Raw genomic sequence first — 25,116 nt, 5'->3', positions numbered from 1 at the left:
TTGGCATCTAATATATTATTAGAAAGTTATGTTTGTGATTATCATCTATATTGTATATATAGGTATACAATCACTCATTCATATTTATTAGTATTAGCTTAGGTTATTTGTTATACAAATTATAATCGACATCGAAAATACTTGATCATCATTAGCTAGGAACAACAACCATGCAATCTATAGAGTTGTGGTCCTAGAATGTATTGGGCCGGAAAACATGTTTACATTAAAGAAAAGTTGAAAAAATATGGAAAATCTAAGTTTGCTCAAGTTTGAGAGCTCAAGGTGCCTTCACAACCCAAGTTGCAACTTCAGCCCGAGCTGCCACCCTTATTTATTTTTTTCTAAAATGAGTTTTTTTAACCGTAATTCTGTGATTTTCATCAAACTTATCTAGCTTTTGGGTAGATGAGTGTATGCACTCATAATTCACTTATTTGGAGCTTATAAAAATCAAGAATCAATACTCTCTAAAAGAAAGTTATTTTTGTTTTGTGCTTGAAACACAAAATGTTCTCATGATCGAATTTCTTGTTAATCCAAGCATAGGGAAGATACATCAATGCACATAGTAAACTACCAAGAGTTGACAATAGATGTTCCTCAACCTTTAAGATCGAGGGTTTTAGTCCTGCTCTGAATGCAATGTATATTATGAATGCAATGTGTAGATTTAAGAGTAAAGTAGTGTGTGCGTGTGTAAGCCTTTTAAAAAGAAACACATAGTAAACTTACATGATTCTTTAGGTATTTAGATTCTTCCGATTTCTAAATCTTATTTTTTAATTTTAAATTATTATTATTTTCATAATTAAATAAATTACAAAAATGGTCTTCATCCTGAAGGTCCAATTTCAATCCACAAGATTTTTTGTCACAATATCATCCTTAAATTTGATTTTTTGTCTCCATGGTATACATTTATAATTTATTTTATTTTATATTTAATAACTTGATTTATTGATTTAATTAAATAATATATTTTAATTCAACAAGTAATTAATTTTGTTTTATAATTTATTTTTTAATTATGTCAACAATAGAAAACTATTTAAAATTTAAAATGGTTTTGTTTATTATTACAATAAAACTACGTCAGATTACATATTAGTAAAACGCTTACAAATATGCTCCATTAAATCATGTTGTAAAACATGATGTAATCTACTATTATATAGCTTAGAGTCCCTTTAAATTTGATATTGAACTTTTTGCACAAGTCCTCAATGCACACATATTGGAGAATTGTCATCCGACCAATTACTAACTATATTTCCTTAATCATCCACTATCATATTAAATAATATAATGCATTTATACATTTACCCTTTATGTTTTAAAGTTGCCAATACCTTGTTAGACCTTGTACTATTGCCCAAAGAAATTGAAAAACACCAAAGGCCTTCTTAACAAAAAAACTTAGAGAAACTGTTAAAGCAAGATTAAAATAAAATATAACATGTAATAAAATTTGTATTTTACATATCATACTTTTTATTTAAAGTATTGTTTGTAACTTTTAATTTGTAACTTGTAATATTTAATTTTGTACTTTGTAAATTGTAATTTATTTTGATATTCTACTTTTATTTATTATATATATATATATATATATATATATATATATATATTAAAATTTAAATGGTTAAAAATAAGATGGTGATATGACAATCCATTAAACTTTAATAGAGCTTAATGGAGTGTAGAGTTTAATAGATAAAATAATATGATAATTGGAATATTGATGTAAAAAATCATTGAATGTTTAAGGGTTCGATGCATTAGAGATGACTTAATTTTGTTTATCTTTTTTCGTATGATTGCTTTTGATCCAAGTTTTGTTTGTTGCATGGCTCGTAACCTTGATGTAGCTTCATGTTCTTATAAGTCAGGTCCATCCATCATTGAGTTTAAGAATTGGAGTGTTAATTCTTTAAATACCAATTTTATCTTTAGTAATACAAAATCTAAAAAACAAATACAAAAACCGAGTAGAACACAACAAACATCCTAGACCTACCCTTTGAGCATGCTCTATGCCTATCACAAGGAAAAACAAGGGTGATCCTCATACCTCGAAAAATGGGATGTTTTTCATTTTTCATTTTTGGAATATGAAGCTTAAATGTAATGACCTAAAAATCCAGTGTAAAAATTTCATTTTCCATTATAGTTAAACATAAATGTTACTCTATCCAATCATTCAAAAAACATTGCTTAATTAAAACATTTATTAGAGTTATGTCCCACAATCACATAATGCGGAAAATACGGGTGTGTGTGTTGCATTCAAGCTGGGCTCTTCTTTTCCAAACCAATGATACCTGAAACCATAAACAAAATTGTAAGCATGAAGCTTAGTGAGTTCCCCAGAGTATACCCCACATAATCCACATAATCACATAATCCATATCAATCACATAAGCCATGCATATACACATATAAGGATGCCCTGGACACCCTCCAGGGTCTTACTCTAGGATGTCATAGGCACCCCCACATGGTATTACACCTATGTGCCATGGGCACCCCATGGTCTTACTTAAAATGCCATGAGCACCCCACATGGTCTTATAACCAAGTGCTATGGGCACCCCCATGGTCTTTACTTGGAATGTCATGGGCACCCCCACATGGTCTTATAACCAAGTGCCATGGGCACCCCTATGGTCTTTCATGTAAGTATAACAAAGACACTAGTATGTAACGTATAACATACTCAACTAGCATACCACCTAACATGTAACCAACTAGCATACCACAAAACACATAATATGCCGGCCTTGGTGCTTTCGACCCATTGGTATGGTGAGGAGACTCACCTCGAATGCTGAAACTCCCTGCAAGAAATCCTTAGTTGCTGCCCTGACAACTCCTTGAGCTGTCAATACCGAAATATCGCCCAATTAGCAATTGGGCCCCAAACCATGATCCATAATCCATACTTGGTGGTAAACTGACCATTTTACCCCTGGTCCAACAAGATTCATTACTAAGTCCCAAGTCCAAAACCGACAAGGCCTAAAACTATAAAACCCATAAAAACCCACTGATAGCCCAAATTTCCAAATTGGGCCCAACTCCTCAAATGGGCCCTCCCTTTAAGCCCAAACACATTCTTAGCCCAAGTCCTTTCAAAATGGCCCAAGAGTCTTCCCTTTGCTAATGGGCCCGAAAGTCGTGTCCAAATCTATTAATGGGCAGTGGCGAATCTAGAATCTAAATTCACCTGGTTCACTAAGCAAGTTCAACCAAACCAATATAATCATGAATATAAAAATCAGATCGCGCCAACAGTCGACTGGTTGAACCAACAACCGTTCATGTCACCGTTTGTTAATCTCAAAAAACCGCATGATAGCAAACAAGGTGGAACTAGTTGATTTCCAAAAAAACACTAGTTCAACCGGACCAATTAGATATTTCAAAAAACAAGTTTTGATAAATATATGTATTAATTTTTTAAAAGCAACTGCAAAAGCTATTTTATAATAAAAATGCGCCTTGACTAACCGCTTTTTAACTTATTAGCTAACATAGATGCCAAACACAAAGGTACTTAAAAGTTTCTTCGCATCTTGTTATGTATAAGACATTATCTCTCACATATTTCATTTTTGACTAACTATAGATGGTAACTAAATATATGTATTTATTTATTTTTCAAATATTTTTTTTCTTTTAACTAACACTTTTTTTTCCAACACAAGGTAGGTCCTTTAATTCTTTTTTATGTAGGTCCTAAATTTTTGTGTATATAATTTATTGTAAATCTTGAAAAAATAGGTGGGTCAAAGGACCCACCTTAAGATAGTGTAGCCTCGCCACTGTTAATGGGCCACATGGCCCAATAAGGCCCAACCAAAACAACCATGGCCCAAAACATATAAATCGGACCACTAACCCAAAATATGACTAGGCCCAAAGGGCTTACAAGCCCACACGAAGCCCAAAACCCAACTAGAGTGTGTACGCTTTGCGTACCCCTCCAGCACGCTCAACGTACTATCCCTTCAAGCAGTACGCGCTGCGTATGCGAATTTACGCACAACGTACAAGCATGATGTGCACATTTGACCATTAAGTGCTTAATACTTGGGGTTTCAATGTCCCACTTTAGATTTGAGTCCATTAAGACGTCCTAAGGCATAAAGTTGGCAACTTTATGCCTTTGTGTAACGCCCCAAAATACGGGCCAAAAATTTCATTTTTAATTAAGTGATTTGCAAACGTTTGTAGCAAAATATCATTCGACCATATCATTTAATAAAACATGTCTCGTGTCTGTAAACCAAAACGTAAATCATAATAATATCAGAGTACAAATCCCAGAATGTCTCATAGTGCGGAAAAACAAGAGCGTGTGTGTGATATGCCGCTACCGCGCTAGCTCCTTCCCCTTGGCTGAAGAGGTACCTGAAACAACAACTAAAAACCATAAGCACGAAGCTTAGTGAGTTTCCCCATTGTACCACATATCAAACATATATTGTCAGACATATTTGGGTGCTCGACCTACCCCTTCGGTCCTCTCGACCGGATATTAGCTAGCATATCTGGGTGCTGGCATCCACTTCGGTCCTCTCGACCGGATACTAACTAGCATATCTGGGTGCTGGTCTCCCCTTCGGTCCCCTAGACCAGATGTTGGGGACTATTTCACCCCTACTACTACCATATAACACATATCACATAATCTATCTAGCATAGCTGGGCATGACTGCCCCTTCGGCCCTATCTACCGGTAAACCGGGGACTATCTCCCCTACTGTCACTAGCACATAGCATCATATCATACTAGCACATAAACATAACATAGGTAGTAGAAACCCTAGATGAATATCACAATGACAATCATCTAATCATACAACTCCTACTGGTGAGCCGACATTGTGGCTGTAGACCCACTGCTACTGGAAGATAACTCACCTCGAAAGTAGCTGCTGAAAGTCTGCTTGCTGAGCGCCGGACTGCTGAACCGGTAATCCTCCGGCTATAAATCATGAACATAGATTAGACACTCATAAATACCCTTAGGTCAAATGACTGACCCTCCCCTGGTCCAAGGTCAACTCGTTGGTCAAAGTCAACTTCCAGTTGATTGGACTCGCCGAGTCCTTCTCCTACTAACCCGGTCCTACTCGACAAGTCCTTCTTCCCACTCACTCCCACTCACTGAGTCACCCTTAACTCACTACTTGGGATGATTGAACCGACTCGCGATCCGACTCGCCGAGTCCAAGAACAACTCGTCGAGTTCCCACGAGCAGATCTCCTGCTCGCTTCCAAATCCTCACCAGAGCATCTTTTTTTTGAGGATTTGGGTTTCTGGGACTATTGCTACACGCTAAATTGCTAATTCCGCGTGCAGATATGAAGGGTTGGACCTCCAACACTTAAACCCCTCTCACTCAGTAACAGTTCATCGGACTCGCCGAGTTTGAAGAACAACTCGTCGAGTACTATGCAATCTTCATAGGACTCGCCGAGTTGTTCATCCAACTCACCGAGTCTAAGGCCATCTTCATAGAACTCGCCGAGTTCCACTTTGGGACTTGCCGAGTCCCTTGACTCATTTCCCATATAGACCAAATCTGAGACATGCAACGCTTCAAAACCATAGATCTATGTTCCTAGGGCATGCTTATCAAGTAAAGTTGCAAACTTTACGTGCATGAATGGCCCTACAAGCTCCAAAATGCAAATCCAAGCTTTTTATGAGGCATACACCCAATGGGGACCTCAATCACTCCAACCACAGAAACTTTATACTTCTAATACGTCCATAATGTCTAGATCTGAAGTCCTTTCGGATCATTAAGCACAAACACAAGGAGTATGGTGTTTTAGGGATTGAAAACCACCATTTTAGGGACAAAAGGGAATCTAAAGAACTAGTGATCAAGGTAGGGGCTTTTCTACCTGAATGGAAGCCTCTTGTAGTGTAGATTCCGGATCTACCTCCCCTCCTTGCACACTACAACCTCTTTCTTCTTCTTCTAAGCTCCAAACCTTCTTCACAAAGCCAAAATCACTCTCAAGAACAAAATGGGGGCTAGGGTTTCGCTCTTCAGCTCTCTGGAAGTGTTAGGGACAAAGGAGGCCAAGATAGAGCGTTTAAATAGGGTGCAAACACCCGGATTAGGGTTTTTTTGCCCAAACAGGGTTTACTCGCCGAGTCCGAGAACCGACTCGCCGAGTCCAAAGTTCAGTCCCCGTGTCTTATCCCGCTCCTACTCGGCGAGTTGGTCCATCAACTCGCCGAGTCCAAGGCAAAAATGCATTATTTTAAAAATGTTAATTACAAGGAGTACGTACCGGGAACCAGGTGCTACAAATCTCCCCCACTTATCTTAGACTTCGTCCTCGAAGTCTGCTGCTCGATCCTGAAACAGCTCGGGGTAGTGCTCCATCATCTCTTCCACCGGCTCCCAAGTCCACTCCGATCCCTTCCGGTGCTGCCATTGCACCTTCATGAGTTCCACCCTTTTGTTCCTCAGATCCTTCGACTTTCTGTCGAGGATTGCCACAAGCCGCTCGATGTAATTCAGGCTGTCATCGACCTGAATATCCTCCAAAGGCACCACTGCCGAGTCGTCCACCAAACACTTCCACAACTGAGAGACGTGGAAAGTGCTGTGGATCTGGCTGAGTTCGGCTGGCAGGTCCAACCTATACGCCACCTTGCCTACCCGGGCTACAACCCTAAATGACCCGATGTACCTTGGGACTAATTTTCCTCGCTTTCTAAATCGGATGACGCCTTTCTATGGCGACACTTTCAGAAGAACCATATCCACGACTTGGAATTCCAAGTCTGAACGGCGCTTGTCGGCATAACTTTTCTGCCGACTCTGAGCAGTCTGAAGCCTGCTCCAGACCTGCTGAATCTTCTCTGTCGTCTGGAGCACCACTTCGGTGCTTCCCATGACCCTTTGGCCAACCTCTCCCCAACATATCGGGGTCCTGCATCTTCGTCCGTACAACATCTCGAAGGGAGGACGGTCAATACTCGCGTGGTAGTTGTTGTTGTATGAGAACTCAACTAAAGGAAGATAGGTATCCCAACTACCACCGAAATCTAGCACGCAAGCCCACAACATATCCTCAAGAGTCTGGATGGTCCGCTTACTCTGACCATCCGTTTGCGGGTGAAAGGCAGTGCTAAAATGCAGATGAGTGCCCAACTCACCATGAAACTTCTTCTAAAACCTGGAAGTAAAGCGCACATCTCTGTCTGAAATCACTGATATTGGCACCCCATTCCGCGCCACTATCTCCCTGATATAGATGTCGGCCAACTTCTCGGCCGAGATGCTCTCCTGAATCGGGATAAAATGGGTGCTCTTGGTCAATCGATCCACGATGACCCATATAAAATCCACTCCTCGCACGGTCCTGGGAAGCTTCGTGATAAAATCCATGGTAATATCTTCCCATTTCCACAACGGGATATCCAACGGCTGCATCTTGCCGTGTGGTCTCTGATGCTTAGCCTTGACCTTCCTGCAGGTCAAGCACCGCTCGACATACCAAGCCACATCCCGCTTCATGCAGGGCCACCAATAGTCCAGACAAAGATCCCCATACATCTTCATCGCCCCGGGATGAATGGAGAATCGGGATTTGTGCGCCTCCTCCATCAAGATCTGGCGCATGCCTCCGAGGTATGGCACCCACACCCTACGGTGTAATGTCAATAATCCCCTGCTGTCATAGTCGAAGGAGGAAACCTGACCCACTATGCGCTCACTCTTCCGATGTTCCTCCTTCAGGGCCTCCCGAATCCGCTCCAAAAAGCAGAGTCACCACACGCATCCGTATGCAAATATCCTTGATCGGCGCCGTCTTGCGGCTAAGCGCATCGGCCACCACATTGACCTTCCCCGGGTGGTAAAGGATCTCAAAATCATAATCCTTCACCATATCAAGCCACCGACGCTGCCTTATGTTCAAATTCGGCTGATCCATGAGGTACCTCAAACTCTTGTGGTTCGTGTAAATGGTACACCGAACCCCGTAGAGGTAATGTCGCCAAATCTTGAGGGCGAAGACCACTGCCCCAACTCTAAATCATGTTTCGGGTAGTTCACCTCGTGAGGCTTCAGCTTCCTCGAAGCGTAGGCAATGACGTGCCCTCTCTACATCAGTACCGCGCCCAACCCCGAAATGGACGCGCCACAATATACCACAAAATCCTCTACGCCCTCTGGCAGGGCTAAGATTAGCGCCTCACACAATCTCTGTCTCAGAACCTCGAACGCTGCCTGCTGTTCAGGCCCCCATCGAAAGACCACGACTTTCTTAGTCAACCGTGTCAGGGGTACGACTATCTTGGAGAAGTCTTGAATGAATCTCCGATAGTAGCCCGCTAAACCCAGGAAACTCCGAATCTCAGATGGAGACTTCAGAACCTCCCATCTCATCACGGCCTCTATCCTGGCCGGGTCAACCAGTATACCGTTCTGGTTGACAAGGTGCCTAAGGAATTGCACCTCGCGCAACCAAAACTCACACTTGGAGAACTTGGCGTACAAGCTCTCCCTCCTCAGGGTCTCCAACACCTCTCTCAGATGCTCCTCGTGCTCCTCATGTGTCTTGGAATAAACCAAGATGTCATCAATGAAAACTATCACAGACCGATCCAGCATCGGTCTGCACACACGGTTCATGAGGTACATGAACGCGGAAGGAGCATTGGTGTCTGGTGAGCCCAAACGGCATCACCACAAACTCATAATGGCCATAACGTGTCCGAAACGCGGTGTTCTGCATATCCTCCTCTCTCATATATTTCATTTTTGACTAACTATAGATGGTAACAAAATATATGTATTTATTTATTTTTCAAATATTTTTTTTCTTTTAACTAACACTTTTTTTTCCAACACAAGGTAGGTCCTTTAATTCTTTTTTATGTAGGTCCTAAATTTTTGTGTATATAATTTATTGTAAATCTTGAAAAAATAGGTGGGTCAAAGGACCCACCTTAAGATAGTGTAGCCTCGCCACTGTTAATGGGCCACATGGCCCAATAAGGACCAACCAAAACAACCATGGCCCAAAACATATAAATCGGATCACTAACCCAAAATATGACCAGGCCCAAAGGGATTACAAGCCCACACGAAGCCCAAAACCCAACTAGAGTGCGTACGCCCTACGTACCCCTCCAGCACGCTCAACGTACTATCCCTTCAAGCAGTACGCGCTAGTATGCGAATTTACGCACGACGTACAAGCATGATGTGCACATTTGACCATTAAGTGCTTAATACTTGGGGTTTCAATGTCCAACTTTAAATCTGAGTCCATTAAGACGTCCTAAGGCGTAAAGTTGACAACTTTATGCCTTTAGATGCTCCATATGATCCCAACAACCCTTTACAACCCATTAAGACCTTTCCAAGGGTCTTAACTCATGCGTGAGGTCAAAACACCCATCAAGACTACATTTTTATGGTACTAATGAACCAAGGGACCTCGAATCTACTCTTCCTAAGCTCTGGAGTTGCTCAAACTCCCAAGAGATGTTTCATGAACACAAAACGAGACAATATAGCAAACCCTAACTCAATCTAATGAATAAGATTTGAAGGTTATGACTTTATACATCCAGAAGCTCCTCAAGATGATCTAGATGCAGGATCTTGAAGCTGAATGCCACACCAAGCTTGCTCACTATCTTCTCCTTTTTGGATAATCTCTAAAATGTCCACCAATACACTTTCTAAGCTCAAGAAACACTCTCACAAGGAAATCAGAGGTTATGGGATGAAATGGGGCTGTAGGATTGCTAGGGTTTAGCCTCAATGACTTAAGGATGTTTAAATTGGTGTCAAGTCCGAATTTTAGGGATTTGCATATCCATCACATACGCCCCGCGTACGCTCTGGTACGCCAAGCGTACGTGCTGACCCTCTGCGATCATCTATCCTTAGTACGTTTAGCGTACTCCAAGAGTACACCCAGCGTACGAAGGGACCATTATGCCACAATTTTCATTTCATGGGTATAAAAATTAACTACCAGATTTGGAGTGTTGCATTAAAAATCTATTCGCATTAAGATGAAATCTTAGATTATGATAATATTGTGGCAATGGAAAGTTTTCATACCATGAAATATTTCAATATGACTATAGTGATTACAAACAAAGCGGTGAAAGTACAACTTTACTAAAACTTATAGTTGCCATTCAAATAGACCATTAAACCATATAAGATAAATATCTACCAAAGTGAATGGTAATCTAATTTATTATAGTTAAAAGCATTCATTCCTACATAAAGTTTACTTCCTTGAAATGGAGGAAGCAAAAGTATCCTTTCTATAATGTTTCACACACAAATAAGATTTGAGTGTTGCGGTTGAATGCTAGTTTGGTAATCTTAAAAACCTAAGGTATAACATACACAACCAGCACAAAATTTCATTTCATAAAGATACAAATCTATAAGTATATATATTTTTATATATTTAGCCCAATTTATAGATAGTCCATTTTTTGTCTTTGTTGTAAGCCCATTAGATTTGAATCCTTGTATCCGTGTATATATTGGTTTATGGAATGAATTATCAATCATAGTAAATTACTCTAAATCTATTATGGTATCAAAGCTGTAAAGGGCTCCAACCGAATTTCCTAATATCTCGACACCCACTGTGTCGATCTTCCCTTGCCGTTGATGCTTTCATTTTCTTCTGTTGTTGTTTTCCAATCACCCTTCTTCTTCTTCATCATGACAGGTGAATCATCCAATCCTTGTGGTGGTAACACCAAGCCATATGACATTACCAACATCAAAGCATTTGTGCCTCCTATTTTTGACTTGAATCAACTTAATTATGATTCTTGGGGGGAGTTACTCCAAACACATTGTATCGTTTTGGTGTGCATGGCCATCTCGATGGAACCTCAAAACCAAAGGGAGATAAAGATGAAGAATGGTCCACCCTTGAATCTCTTGTCAAGATGTGGATCTATGGAACTCTAACTCAGTCCATCTCAACATGGTGAGTAAACACGACTCTAATGCTCACACTCTATGGATCGACATTGAATCTCTCTTCCGTGACAATAAAGAGGCACACATTATGGAGCTTGAAAACGAACTTAGACAGATGACCATGGGAGATAAATCGATCAACGAATTTTATGAAAGAATGAAGGTCACAACTGATTTGCTAGGTAATATTATGAATCTAGTCATAGAACGCACTCTTGTCACTTATTTTCTCAATGGTTTGAACCCCAAATATGTCCACATTGCTGCTATGATTCGCCAAAAAGAGCCTCTTCCAGCTTTGCTTCAACCCTGCTCAATCTTCACATTTGAAGAAGGTCGACCCTCCCGCTCCCATCCACAACTAGCACACCATTCCGATCATGATTCTGCCCCTATTGTGCTATACACCAGGTCTCTTTTGCCTCCCTAATCTCACAACAACAACCGAAACAACAACAATCGCCATCGCAACAACCGTGGAAACTCTTCCTCTTGTCGAACTCAAAAAATGACATCAGCCGCCCTTCAACTGCTGCCCCTGTCCATTCTCCTCAACAATTTTCATTCTACCATCCTTGGTTCTACCCTCTGACTTGGATGCCTTATGGATGGGCGGCAGCCCCTTGGACCGCTCCTAGAACCACCGCTGGACAACAGCCACAACGACACTGTTAGCCACTGTCCAACACACAACTAGGGTTGTTGGGCAGCACTCCCGCTGCTTCTATTGACCACTCGCCTCCGCCTCCTGTTGTTTTTCATGCTTTTGATCACACGAGTGAACTCACCCCCCGTGTCAATGGTTCCCTCCGACTACTTACAATCAACCCACAGACATTGCATCAACCATGAACTCTATGTCAATGAGTGACACGTACGACCCATCTTGGTATATGGACATTGGTGCCACTTCTCACTTGGACTCGGACACAAGTATACTTCACAATCTTAGTAATAATTGTAAAATAAATTTTTTCCTTGTTGGAAATGGTTCTCATATTCCCGTTACCCATACTGGTCGTGCCTATTTACTTACATCTCATCGTCATCTTCATCTTCATCTTCATAATATCCTTGTTACTCCTAACATAATAAAAAAATATTATTTATGTGCGCACATTCACCACTGATAATGATGCCACCATTGAATTTGACAAGTTTGATTTTTCTGTGAAGGATTTTTGAACCCGCCAAGTTCTTCTTAGATGTGATAGCTTGGGTGATCTCTATCCTTCTTTCTCAAAGCCTCCTACTCATTCATGCTCCTTGCTTGCAGTCCCACACTTTGGAACCAACGCCTTGGCCATTCGGTTCACTGTGTCCTTCTATTTTTAAATTCCAATAAATTTATTACTGATGGGTTTGAGCCAAAAGAACATCCTATGTGCTCATGCAAACCCTAATGCTTAGATTTAGGGTTCTCTAATTGTACATGCATTCATCCAAGACTTTCAAACCCTAGATCTAATAAGAAGAATTCGAAATTATATGAAACAAATCAGATCTAGATCATTACCTCTTGTTACTTGCTTGAATCTTCTTGTCTTCGAAGCTTAGAGTCACAAGTGTCACTCCTCTAATGGCTTACAAACACCAACTAGCAAGAGAATGATCTTGGAGAGAGGTTTGAGACTTCTTGAATTCGGCTCTATCACTCTTAGGGTTAGGGTAGCCGATTTCTGTAGCCTAGGGGTCTTATTTATACTATGGGCAGCTAGGGTTTCAGTCAAAACCCTAATGGACAGCTTAAACCCTAAGCAGCCCATGGAACCTTCTGGAATACAGGCCATGGACAAAAATATGATGGGATCCCATCATAATTTCGTTTACCCCTTAATCCATTAGGTTTCCCGGCCCAAAATACAACTATCACACATTTGACAGTTCAAATCCCCTTTTTTCAATTAATCTCTTTTAGTCACCAAATGAATTCCTAATTAATTTATGACTAATATTAATTAAATAACATGATTTCTCTTTTAATATATTATTCTTATAATATATATTAATAAACCATAATATATTTTCTCTCTCCATGAATCACCCTGTCAAGTTGCTATAGTGAAGGCAACCCAAAAGGACCACGCACAACCAGGTCAAGTACTTACCAAATATAGTTACGGGCTGAGACACTAATCCAACAATTACACGTATTCAAAACATTAACTCGGTTGCATGTACTTCTTGTCATCTTGGCAAGCAAGTTAGTTACTATTTACTTTGTCTATTTCAGTTGTTTCTAGTGCTTTTGATATTGTTCATTAAGATATTTGGACATCCCCTATTTCAAGTATTTCTGGAATAAATTATTATATCTTATTTCTCGATCATTATTCGCATTTTCTTTGGGTTTATCCTCTATGTAACAAATCAGAAGTCATCTCTAAATTCTTACACTTTTGTGCTTATGTCAAAACCCAACTTAATACTGAAATAAAATCTTTCCAATGTGATCACGGGGGCGAATTTGATAACCGAGAATTTCACTCCCTATTTGACCAAAATGGTATCATCTTTCATTTCCCTGGCCCTAAAACATCCCAACAAAATGGAATTTCTGAACGTATGATACGAAGAATAAACAATATGATTCGTACCCTCCTTTTTCAAGCATGTGGAAGGGGTAAGGTTGAGAAGGTGAGATTCCATATGGAGGGCTTTGACCCAATATTCGGGCGATTTTTGTGTGCCTTTGTTAAAACACTAAACTCATTCATAAAACACCTTCTTATTCTCACTTGCGTGTTTTTATGTGCCTTTGTTATCCATACATCACACCACCTCATAAACTTGCCCCAAACTCCACCCCCATGTGTGTTTCTTGGTTACCCTACTAGTCATCGGGGATATCGATGTCTTGATCTTGCTACTCACAAGATCATCATCATCTCTCGCCACGACACCTTTGACGAATCCTCTTTCCCCTTTCTCTCTATGACTGCTGACCATCCTCCCTCTTACTCCTTCCTTGGCGAACCATCACCCATCACCATTTCTTACATCCTCCAAAATACCACCACCACCCCCATGGAACTCTCCTCTCCTGTAACCAACACACCCCCAGTTATCGAATCACTCTCATCCCCTTTGGGTCCACACCTCCCACTTTGCCTCCTCCTACTCATACCACTCCGACACTTCCTCCCACTTACCCCATGATAACACATGCTAAACGTGGAATCTCTAAACCTATCTCTTGCCTCAATATCCATACCACTACCGAGTCTCTACTTCCTAAATCCCATCTTATGCCCTCCGTGACCCTAATTGGACAATTGCCATTAGGGATGAGCATCAGAACCAAGTACCCGCTGTTGGAACTGGAACCGCCTCAGAACATGGCGGTTCCAGTTCCGGTTCTCGTTTTTTCAGAACCACTACCCGTTGGGTACCCGCCGGAACCGGTTTATATATATATATATATATATATATATATATATATATATATATATATATATATATATATATAATTTCATATAAATGTGTGTTACTTAGACCGGTTTAAAATATATTGGTCCGATATTGTCCGTCTTTGGTCCAAATTGATTTGATTTGGATCAAACTAAATTGTGGTTTTGTCGAAAAAAGTTAACAAAATTAATGCGACCGGGTTATCCGCTCCCGGAACCGGAACCGCCGGTTCCGGGACTGGTTCCAAACATTAAAGAACTGCCTAGAGCGGTTCCGGTTCCGGTTCTAACTTTTTAGGAACCGCCGGTTCCGGTTCTCGCCAAATGAGGCGGGTACCCGCCTATGCTCATCCCTAATTGCCATGTAAGATGAATTTGATGCTCTTATTCTAACAAAACATGGAAACTTGTTCCGAGTCCTCAAGGGGCCAATATTGTTTGTTCTATGTGGTTATCTAAAAAGAAATACAGAGCAGGTGGATCTTTGGAGAGGTACAAAACTTGGTTGGTTCCAAATGAGAAATTTCAGAGACCCGATATCGACTGTGATGAGACTTTCAATCCGGTTGTTAAAACAACCACTATACACTTGGTTTTGAGCATTGCCACATCTCGAAAGTGGCCCATTTATTAGCTCGATGTCAAAAATGCATTTTTACCTGGCCAACTCCATGAGACAGTTTACATGCATCAACCTCCAGGCTTCAATCATCCAGATCATCCAAACTTGCTATACCCATCAAATTGTATTCACGTGAGAATTGTTAATCAAGTCAAGACTACTCTTTATCTATAGTAATAGATTGAAGAGGTTTTTACATTATTCTTTCTTAACATGCTCGGGAGTGATGTCACCAATGACATACTTTTGTGCTCTCATATAGAGGCCACCTCACTTTTGCCACACCCCTTTAATTTTTTTTCCATTTAGGGGTGGTTTTCCATGTGACACTATTTTTATTTTGAGTATTATTTAAAACATTCTAAATTATAGAAAACTAAATTTCCATGAAGTTAGAAAAGGAGATTAAATGATAATAAAAGATAAGACACTTGAAATTAAAACATAGCCACATAGAAAACATGAAACATTAAAATAACATCACTTCAATCTACATATCGGCATCATGTTGCGCACCACTTAACAACTTGCTGAAAGTCTACATAACGGAAATGTTTGTTCTTTTCTTGGCGAAAAATTACAAGAGCAGTATTTAACATCATTCCATCGTTTTCACCATTTTGCCAATCACGTCTCACTTTATTAAACATGTTGTCAAACTCTATTCCCACTTTGTGCGTGTTTTTCTATTTGGTGTAGATTTGATAGTGCTTTGGTAGAGACCTTGATGTTAAGTTTTGGAGACTGATTTACCTTTTACGCTATAGCCATTAGGTAGAATAAACATGGGTCCCTTTATCAGAAACGACATCAAAACACGTGATATCTAGTTTACTTAGCATTTTTTGGGTTTGGCCATACTGGCAATTTTGGGTCAATAACTAGTATTTATACTCACTGAATTTGTGTAACAACATCATTGTATTGAAGCCTTTTATGACAAGAATAATAAAAATCTCTATCATGTTCACCATGGACATAGGCAATGATCGTGTGAACCACATAAATTAATTGTGTCTTTGTTTTCGATTGCATTATTACTATGTGTGAAATCGTTTATCAAGTTGTTGAAGTGCTTAAACCCTTAACAGTCGGTTCATAATTTTATCGAGGAAATGTTAGGTGATTTTATTCCAAAAAGATGACTCAGTACTTTCATTGATACCGACCGTTAGGTCTGCTGATACATTGACCCATGCATGGGTCAAAGTCGGCTCTTCTATTGTGATCCAAGATACAATCGAGGATTCGGGTTGAACATTTGAGGAAGACATTTTGAAAGGTATTTAATGAGTGTTGACAGTTTGAAAGAGATGAATATTGAAGGTTTGAGGGTGGTGAAAAACCAAGATAGTTGTTGGTATTCATTTTGGTAGAAAAATAATTTGAAATTTGTAATTTTGAAAAAAAAAAAAGGATAATTTTTGAAACGTGGGAAAACAAATTGAAATTGAAAATAATTTCATTTCTCATCTTAAGTTTGTTAGTGAGTTAGATGCCCGAGCTAAAGGGGCAATGTTTTCCGAGCTGTCTTGCCGATGCATTGCCAAATCAACTCCCCGTAGCCTTATTGTTAGCCGGGTACAATGCACAATGGGGAAAAGAAGGTTCAATGTAAACACGAGTGCTATTTTACTACCAGATAGAAAATCGAATCGTGTTAAATTAATATTTTTTTATGTAAATGCTGTATAGTGTGTATGTCTAACTTTTATTGAATTACATAAGTTCCGTTCTTTTAATATTTGTAATATTTAAGTTTTTATTTATATTATAGGCATTGTATACATATACTTGAATATAATAATATAGCAATAATATTTTGTTGTATTGATAAACAAATCGGTTTCTAAATGTCCTCCACAAACCATTCTATAACTTGTATGTCTAACTTTTACCGATTCATGATCCCAATATTCTCAACTGATGAGATATGTCTATGCCGCAAGACATGTTTGGACTCTTTTGAAAAACATGCAGTTCATGTAAAGAACTCTCGGGGTTCAAATATAGGCATGCTATAATTAGGGATGTTTTGTTTGCCATATATAAGTGTGTCGATGTTTCCGCCAAGAAAGCGATTCATGTGAATTTTTTGAGACCCAATAGAAAGAATGTCAACCCATAGACCGACTGATGTTTTGATTTTTGGATGGATCGAAGAAAAACACGTATGTATGGACCTTACAGGGGTATCCCCTCCCGTGGGCTTGAGGGCTAGGAGTTTAACGACGAGACAAACTGCTTTAAAAGTTGCTACCAAAAATGAATGAGAAATCGTGCATGAAAAATCAACAAATGTTTATATCATTTGCATTTGATACGTTTAGTTTTTTCATACCGGATGCATTAGAGCTTCTTAATAGAGTCCAATGGATCATGCATAACAATGTTATATCCCCTAGATCTATGAATGTAGTCTTAAAAAAAATTAAACTTTACCATACAAAAAGGCTTAGCGATGCAACTTATTGCTCGTTTGCCATAACTAAGATATTTTGTAATTTAACCAATTTTTAGAGTTTAAAAAAAATTATATTCAAAATAAAAAGACAAAATTAGCCTTGCTATTAGTACGTACACAGTATCTGATATATGATCCAAGATTTCATTCTATAGTTCTAGTATGAGACTTAGATGCCACAATTGTGACTCGATTTGCTTGTTTGTGTAACCGAAGATAATATGTTGTTTTCAAATCAATCTCATCTCAATTCTAATAAAATAGTTAATACCAAAATCTTACAACGAATATTAATAACAAACCAAAAAAAGAGAACTTATCTTGATAATCAGGAAACTAGAAACCATCCTACCTACAGTTATAAACAATACGACTTGACTCAACATTACTAGAAAATTAAAGTCCATCTGGGTAGCCACTAACCTTCTTGTAAGTATACCACTTGGCAATACCCACATAAGCCAACAAATTCAACAAGCTCAAAACTGATAACAACAGAAAGAAATAATCAAGATGCCCTTCATTCAAATTGTCAGGGATCCACCCAGGCTTTCCATTCTTGGTCGTCATCTTCGCCACCACTGTAACAAGCACTGTGCTCAGATAATTTCCCACCGCAATCGTCGTCAGTGACAATGCAGAACACAAGCTCCTCATTGCATCCGGCGCCTGATCATAAAAGAACTCAATCTGCGCAATGAACGTAAACACCTCAGCGCACCCAACCAAGAAATACTGTGGGACTTGCCAGAAGATACTCATGGGGATTGTTTCAGCATCGTACAAGTTGTTTTTCCGGACATAGTTCAACCGGTACATCTCCAAGGCAGCAGCGGCCATCATGGCAAACAAGGAGATCACAAGACCGATACCCATTCGTTGAAGCTGTGTGAAGCCTCGTTCATGGCGGGTGTACTTTCTGGCAATGGGGATGATTAGGCGCTCGTAAACAGGAGCCCAGAAGATGACACTAAGAGTGTCAAAAAGCGAAAGTGAAGCAGATGGAATCTTGAATTTTGGACCAATGTGTTGGTCCATGGTGTTTCCTTGCAAGACGAACATGGTGCTCATTTGGCTGTAAACTGCAGCAAATATGATCCCTGATGCCCAAATGGGGAGTATCCTGATGATGGATTTGAGCTCTTCGACTTGAGTCACAGTGCATAGTTTCCAAGGATTGTTCACTTCCTTATTGCGATCTGACTCGGTCTCCACTGCAGCCTTATCCAGAAACCTGCATCATATTTTTTACATTTAACATGTAGAATTATTCATAATGTCATAAATTGTATGGGTTGACATATATATAGTACCTGAATTTATCGGTGTGTTCAAGCTTACGACTTCCTACAATCTGGGATTCTGTATCAGAAGTCTCGTAAAGAAGTGATTTATCGTTAGGGACTTTGACATTAAACTTTCGAAGTGACGCTATCATCACTTGAAAAATCCTAACAAGAGGACTTCCTGAAGGCTTTTGAATCCTGTACAAAGGACTCCCTGAAAAGAAAAAGCAAACAGCAATAGCCATAGCGACAGCTGGAACACCAAACCCCCAACCCCACCCTACATTCATCTGTATCCAAACCAAAATGGACGACGCAAAAAGTGCACCTATGTTGATGGAAAGATAGAACCAATTGAAAAAAGAACTCTTCTTTTTCCTCTCGGATTTATCAGTTTCATCGAACTGATCAGCCCCAAAAGATGACACACATGGTTTGATGCCACCAGTTCCTAAAGCAATCAAGTAGAGAGCCATAAAGGCGACTGCAGTTTGGGTTGATGTTGGGTGGCATCCGGTGTCATTGCAAGTTGGCTCTAGTCCTTTGACGCATGCAGATAGGGTTAAGAGTGTCATTCCCTACACAAAATCGCGTAAATGTCAGTCATAGTTATAGAGAAGATAGTCTTAAAGATAAGAAACTTAAACTGACTTACAAAGAAATAGATAATGGAGAAAACTGCAATTGTCCAGTATCTTCCTAAGTATGCATCAGCTAAGAAAGCTCCAAGCAATGGTGTTGCATAACATGTTCCTGACCAATTTGTAACATTGATGGATGCACGTACGTTTCCTTGGTCAAGACGGTCTGCTAGATAGTTCACCAAATTGGTACTCATTCCATAGTAAGCCAACCTTTCGCAACATTCATTCCCTACACAACGAATAATTAAGTGTATCTAGTAAAACTTGAAAAGAAATAAACCAGAATAATATATGTATATATTTAGTGTGGGCATACAAATCTGTAGATATATATAGCATACCAAGAATGAATGGGCAAGCTCTCCAGTTTCCAGTCTTTTTCTTGATAGCACGTTCGTTCTTAAGTGTAACAGTTCCATCATTCGTATAGATATCGTCGTCTGTCATTGAATCTTCGATGTCTCACAAGATTGATTAATTTTCTGTTTGTTTGAGTTGGAGGACAAGGCACTACATCAACACTACAAGAATAAAGCTTGTTCATAGAGTTGTTAAACAATATTGGATTTATACAGGGACAAAGCCAGGATTTTATGATAAGGAGGACTTACATTTGCATAAAATACTAAAATATTCTGTATATCCAAATAACAAATAACATCATAGAGTCTATAAGATTCAAAAAGAAATTGATAAAGAAAAAAAAACGTCCAAATATGATCTGCATTGACCTATGTAAAAAATCAATCTTCAAATGTTTTCAAACGATTATAAACATATATTCTCATTCGTTAACCTTCTAGAATTAAAATAATTAAGTAGATTATAGATACATATTGTATTATGCTTCATTTAAGAAGAATTCAATTATATAGAATTTTTAGTCTATGGACCACATCTGCAGTTGAAGAGGTGGACCAAACCTCTGCAGTCTGAAAGAAGAAAGACCGTTTGTTTTTTAATGTCTGCAAATAAACTAAAATTTAAATAAACTGTTTTTTTTCAATTGTTTAACTTAAAGAGTTTTTCAATACTTCTATGACTTTATTATAGATTAGGGAGAATGACACAAATGTCTTACGAAGTTTCTATGGTTGTTCCATTTAATCCCTAAAGTATTTTTGTGACTTCATGAGGGAACAAACTTGTTTTTGTCGGGTTGATTACGTCCTTTTTGAAGTTTTGAAGGGGTAATCCGGTTATATTTTTTCCACCTCGTTCAAGTGGGCCTAATTCATCATTTCCCGGACCTCTCTCTCTACAATGTTACCCCATTAACATGGGTTCTTATTGATGAAGAAGAACAAATACATAAAATTGGACCTTTTGCAACTAAGCGGAAACTATTTTTGAAATCTATTTCGTCTCCTCTCAGCTTCATCCTCGCTGTTTCAAATCTAAAATCTATTTCATCTCCTTTTGACCAGCTTTGCAAATCTGAATCTAATGTTTTTTGATCACTAATCAGGCGGCCTTGTCACGGTCTCAGGAGGCAACGAGCAAACTGACCGCCTCAGCCATTCACACGGCCTGAAGATGGAGATGAAACATCAAGCAAGCCGCTTGGACCAACCACATCAACCATCTGATCCTTCCCTTCCATGTGACTTCAATTTGATTTCGTGAGGCAGCGACTAATATACATGGTCATCGAAAATTAGAATCACTGCTATTGTGATTCTTCCATGTATGTTTGAAGCGACTTTGAAGTGGCCTCGTGAGGCTAAGATGAGACCTCTTAGTCTTTCAGTTATTTCGATTTGAAGTTAATTTTAACATTAGGTTTACCTAATGTAACTCATAGTCTGATAAATTCCACATTTTTGTAAATTCCACATTTACACAAAAATGTATATTGACATGTTTGGCACTATATACACATGATTCTAAAAAGAGCCGATTTTGGAATCTTAATTTTCCAAAGTTACACTTGTTATTTATGGTGATGAATCTAATCAACCGAATAAAATGATATGTCCTATAGTCGCTTGGAAATGCGCGATTAATATCCATTTACCAAACATATTGCAGAGTAAATACCTCTTTCCACTATACTGAAGTTTAGAAGTTTTGATTTATTTAGCAGATAAAGCCAGGCTATGTGAGTGGCTTGGCTTGCTCATGAGAGTGCTATCTTTGATGTATGTTGGATAAAGGTATAAAAAATCAAACCATTCGATCACAATTACATAATATATATAAAAGAAATTTTGGCCCTGTACAGTTGCCCACTTTTCCTTGTCATACCCGCTTATGAAAACAAAACCGTCCCTCGGTAACCAATCATCTATAATCATTTTCGTCTTTGGTAACTTTACCAAGGGCTATAGTCATCATGGTCCTCCTGTTCAACTACTTCGACCATTTCCAAACACAACATAGTATTTTCAAGGTGTCCAAATGTTGGTTTGCATTGGACTTGCAGTCACCTCCACGACCACGCCACGATATCCCTTCCCAACCTTGACCTTCTTGTCCTTTTGATGATGTGGAGCACATACAGAATTGGCATAAGCCTTAAGGGAGTAATAGAATGACAAACGGGACCAAAAGAGTCCAACTTAAAATATGTGACATTGGGTGAACCGACAAGTTGCAATGGATAAGAGGTAGGGTGATGAGATGGTTTCATCAATTAGTAAAAGGATATTAGACCTTCGGATATAAAAAAAAGGAGATCTTGTTTCTGCTATAAAAGATCAATAGAAGAATAGAATATGGGAGGGAAAAGACCGAAAATTCTTGGGGTGGGGACGTGAATCTATCATGATGAACAAAGGATGGCGGCAATCATTCTGGTAGGAACAAACAATTAACAACACAAGTGAACAAAGTCTTTTACCCAATCATTATTGACAGATGATGATTGCAAAACTTCAAGTGACCTTTGCAAAACTTCACTTTCAACAAACACCTACCAACGACTTCGTGACAAATTACACCAATAATGACAGAAGATCCTCCGCTTTATTAATGTTGTCGTAAACAAAGTTTTTTACTAAAGATGGATCGAAAAAAGAAGGAATGGTGAATACGTCGATGTTATTAAAGATGGAAAGCAAATAGAAGTTGAGGAGGATGAGAGATGAGATGATGACTAGTAGGACACAGATAAAATTTTCGAATGTGCTTTCAGGTTTAGGGTGAAGAGACACAGATATGTGGGGCTTATTAATTTTTTTTTAAATATATAAAAAAAGTAAATACATAGATAAGGAAATTAATTAAAAAATAAATTAACAAAGACACAATAGTCTTTTTAGGAAAGACAAGGACCAAGTGTGCAACAAAAATAAACAGTGGGGACCATTCGAGTAAAAAAAATAAATTAGGGACCAAACACACAAATTATCCTAAACCACAGGGACCATTCGTGTCATTTACTCATATCTTTCTGGTTTTTTTACATCTAGGGAACTATCTTCTTTTTATACACATCTAGATACCGAATTATTTGGTAATTGTTCACATATGACCATTATAACCGGATGTAACCTGTTGTTACAGTTGGTCATATGTGAACACTCCAAAAAGTTCGTTAACTAGATGTGTACAAAAAAAAGTTATCCAGATGTGAACAAACCGAAAATTTAATCATCTTAATAAGTCAATTTCCCTGTAACGTTTTTAAGAGGAAAAGGAGTTGAAATTAACTTATCAACTTAAAGATATTAAACACTAGTTGTGAGACTCATGTATTACATGAGTTATATTAAAAATAAATAAAGTTAAATATAAAAGTCAAAATATTTAAGAACTTTGAATTTATAAGAAAATATAAAAATAATGATTTATTATAATAGAAATGATTTTTATCTTTTACATTTAAACAAATAATTTAAATAAAAAAATAAACTAATGAGCTTTAATTTTGAAAAATTTGAAATTAAAAGGTAAGCTTATTAGTGAAATTAATATTTATTTATTACTACATTTATTGTAATTATTATATTAAAATATTATATAAAAATTAATAAAATAGAAAAACTTATAAAATTACATATAGAAAAAAATTAATTTAAAATAACCACAAAATAACATTTGGCAATTTGAATGAGAGTATAACAAATGACAAAAAAAGAAAAAAATATTAAAATATTATATAGAATTTAATAAAATAGAAAAACTTATAAAATTACATATAGAAAAAAAAATTAATTTAAAATAACCACAAAATAGCATTTGGCAATTTGAATGAAAGTATAACAAACCACAAAAAAAAAAAAAAAAAAAAAAAAAAAAAAAAAAAATCAATAGTTTATAGAGAGGATGTTTTAACAAATGTATGCAATAAATCAACCTTGGGATATGTTGACAAGAGAGCCAGATCAAAAACTCTTTCGATAGACATAACATATTGTTTGAGTTGTTTATAAACATTGCCACGTATAAACTATCATAAAAAATATATAAATTGTAAAATCAGTTGCCCTGGATACGAAAAATTCACTATTTTGTCGATAGATCAGCAGACTGATTCCAACTCATAGTTTTAGGGTTATTTTTTCAGTCGTTTAACAAATCCAAGAGAATTATAAAATGAATCTTTTTCAAGAACATGTATTGATATAGTAGATCCATTTCTATTGATCGCATAACAAGAGTAGGAAATTAAGAGTCTATCAAATATACTAAAAATTAACCCCACTCATTGGATCGTATGTTTGTGTGTCTATACGCACATGCATGCTGACACACATTTAAGACAACAAGAAGATTAATCGAAAGAAAACCATAATTCTTGGAAGGCCACTGAAAAGAGGGAGGAGGATAGATTAGAAACTGACCTTTAGTGAGATCGCAAAGCGTATGGCAGCGGACTGACGGCGGTGAGCGGGGAGAACGTCGGAGGAATGTGAGAGAGAAAGAGAGACACACTAGTGTGTTATCTTTTTATGGATTCTACTGCTTTAATGCTTATCAAGTTTAACGAAATATATGATACGATAATTATCAAAATTAAATTCCATTAACTGCAAATTTGAAATTAAATTTCCAATATATCTGTACTTCTAAATATTAAAAAAAAAAAGATATAAAGGGTTTAATTAGCAAAATGACAAATATATCATTAATACAAATTAAATACTGTATTTATTTGTTTTACATTTTTTTTATGTAAGTTTATGTCAAAAAATAGTTTTTTTCAGACGAATTATAGAAACGTACTTCAGTTTATTGCCTAAATTAAGAATATCAAAATTAAATTCTACGTGCATTAACTGCAATTTTGAAATTAAGTTTCCATTATATATATGGAAAGGGTTTTATTAGCAAAAGGACAAATATATCATTAACACAAATTAAATATTTATTTGTTTTATAATTTTTTTAAATTTATGTCAAAAAGTAGTTTTTTCAACGAATTATACTACATATTTCAGCTCATTATCTAAATAAATAATATCTTTAAACCCTAAGATTCGTATATTATATGATTTTATTTAAAAAATAATAATAATTCATATGAAGGTCTAAACATTTAGGAGTTTGAATTTATAAGTATAATAAAAAAAAATATTAAATTATTGAAATTGAAGTGCTTTTTTTTTATAACTTAAACAAAAGATTTAAATAAATCAACAAAGAAAAATAATTGGGCTTTAATTTAGAAAATTCGAAATTAGAATAAAGTTGTATTAATGATATTAATATACGTTTATTACAATTTTTACATTTAA

The 25,116-nt window shown here is 37.6% G+C and overlaps 1 protein-coding gene across 1 annotated transcript; it reads right to left on the bottom strand.

The window, feature by feature from the left end:
• Nucleotides 1–17,753: 17,753 nt before the first annotated feature.
• On the bottom strand, nt 17,754–24,328 carry LOC145068881 (protein NRT1/ PTR FAMILY 8.1-like). Its single transcript, XM_079015847.1, has 5 exons — nt 24,223–24,328; nt 19,777–19,956; nt 19,447–19,664; nt 18,819–19,369; nt 17,754–18,739 (listed from the first exon to the last, which is right to left on the bottom strand). The coding sequence occupies exons 2-5, from the start codon at nt 19,880–19,882 to the stop codon at nt 17,902–17,904; spliced, it is 1,713 nt and encodes a 570-aa protein (XP_078871973.1). The 5' UTR covers nt 19,883–19,956; nt 24,223–24,328; the 3' UTR covers nt 17,754–17,901.
• Nucleotides 24,329–25,116: the final 788 nt, after the last annotated feature.

Source organism: Lactuca serriola, chromosome 8, assembly GCF_051521515.1.
Source record: "Lactuca serriola cultivar US96UC23 chromosome 8, Lser_US96UC23_V15, whole genome shotgun sequence".
NCBI lineage: Eukaryota > Viridiplantae > Streptophyta > Magnoliopsida > Asterales > Asteraceae > Lactuca > Lactuca serriola.
The sequence above is the reverse complement of the archived record's forward strand: the minus strand, read 5'-3'. Positions and strand labels throughout refer to the sequence as shown.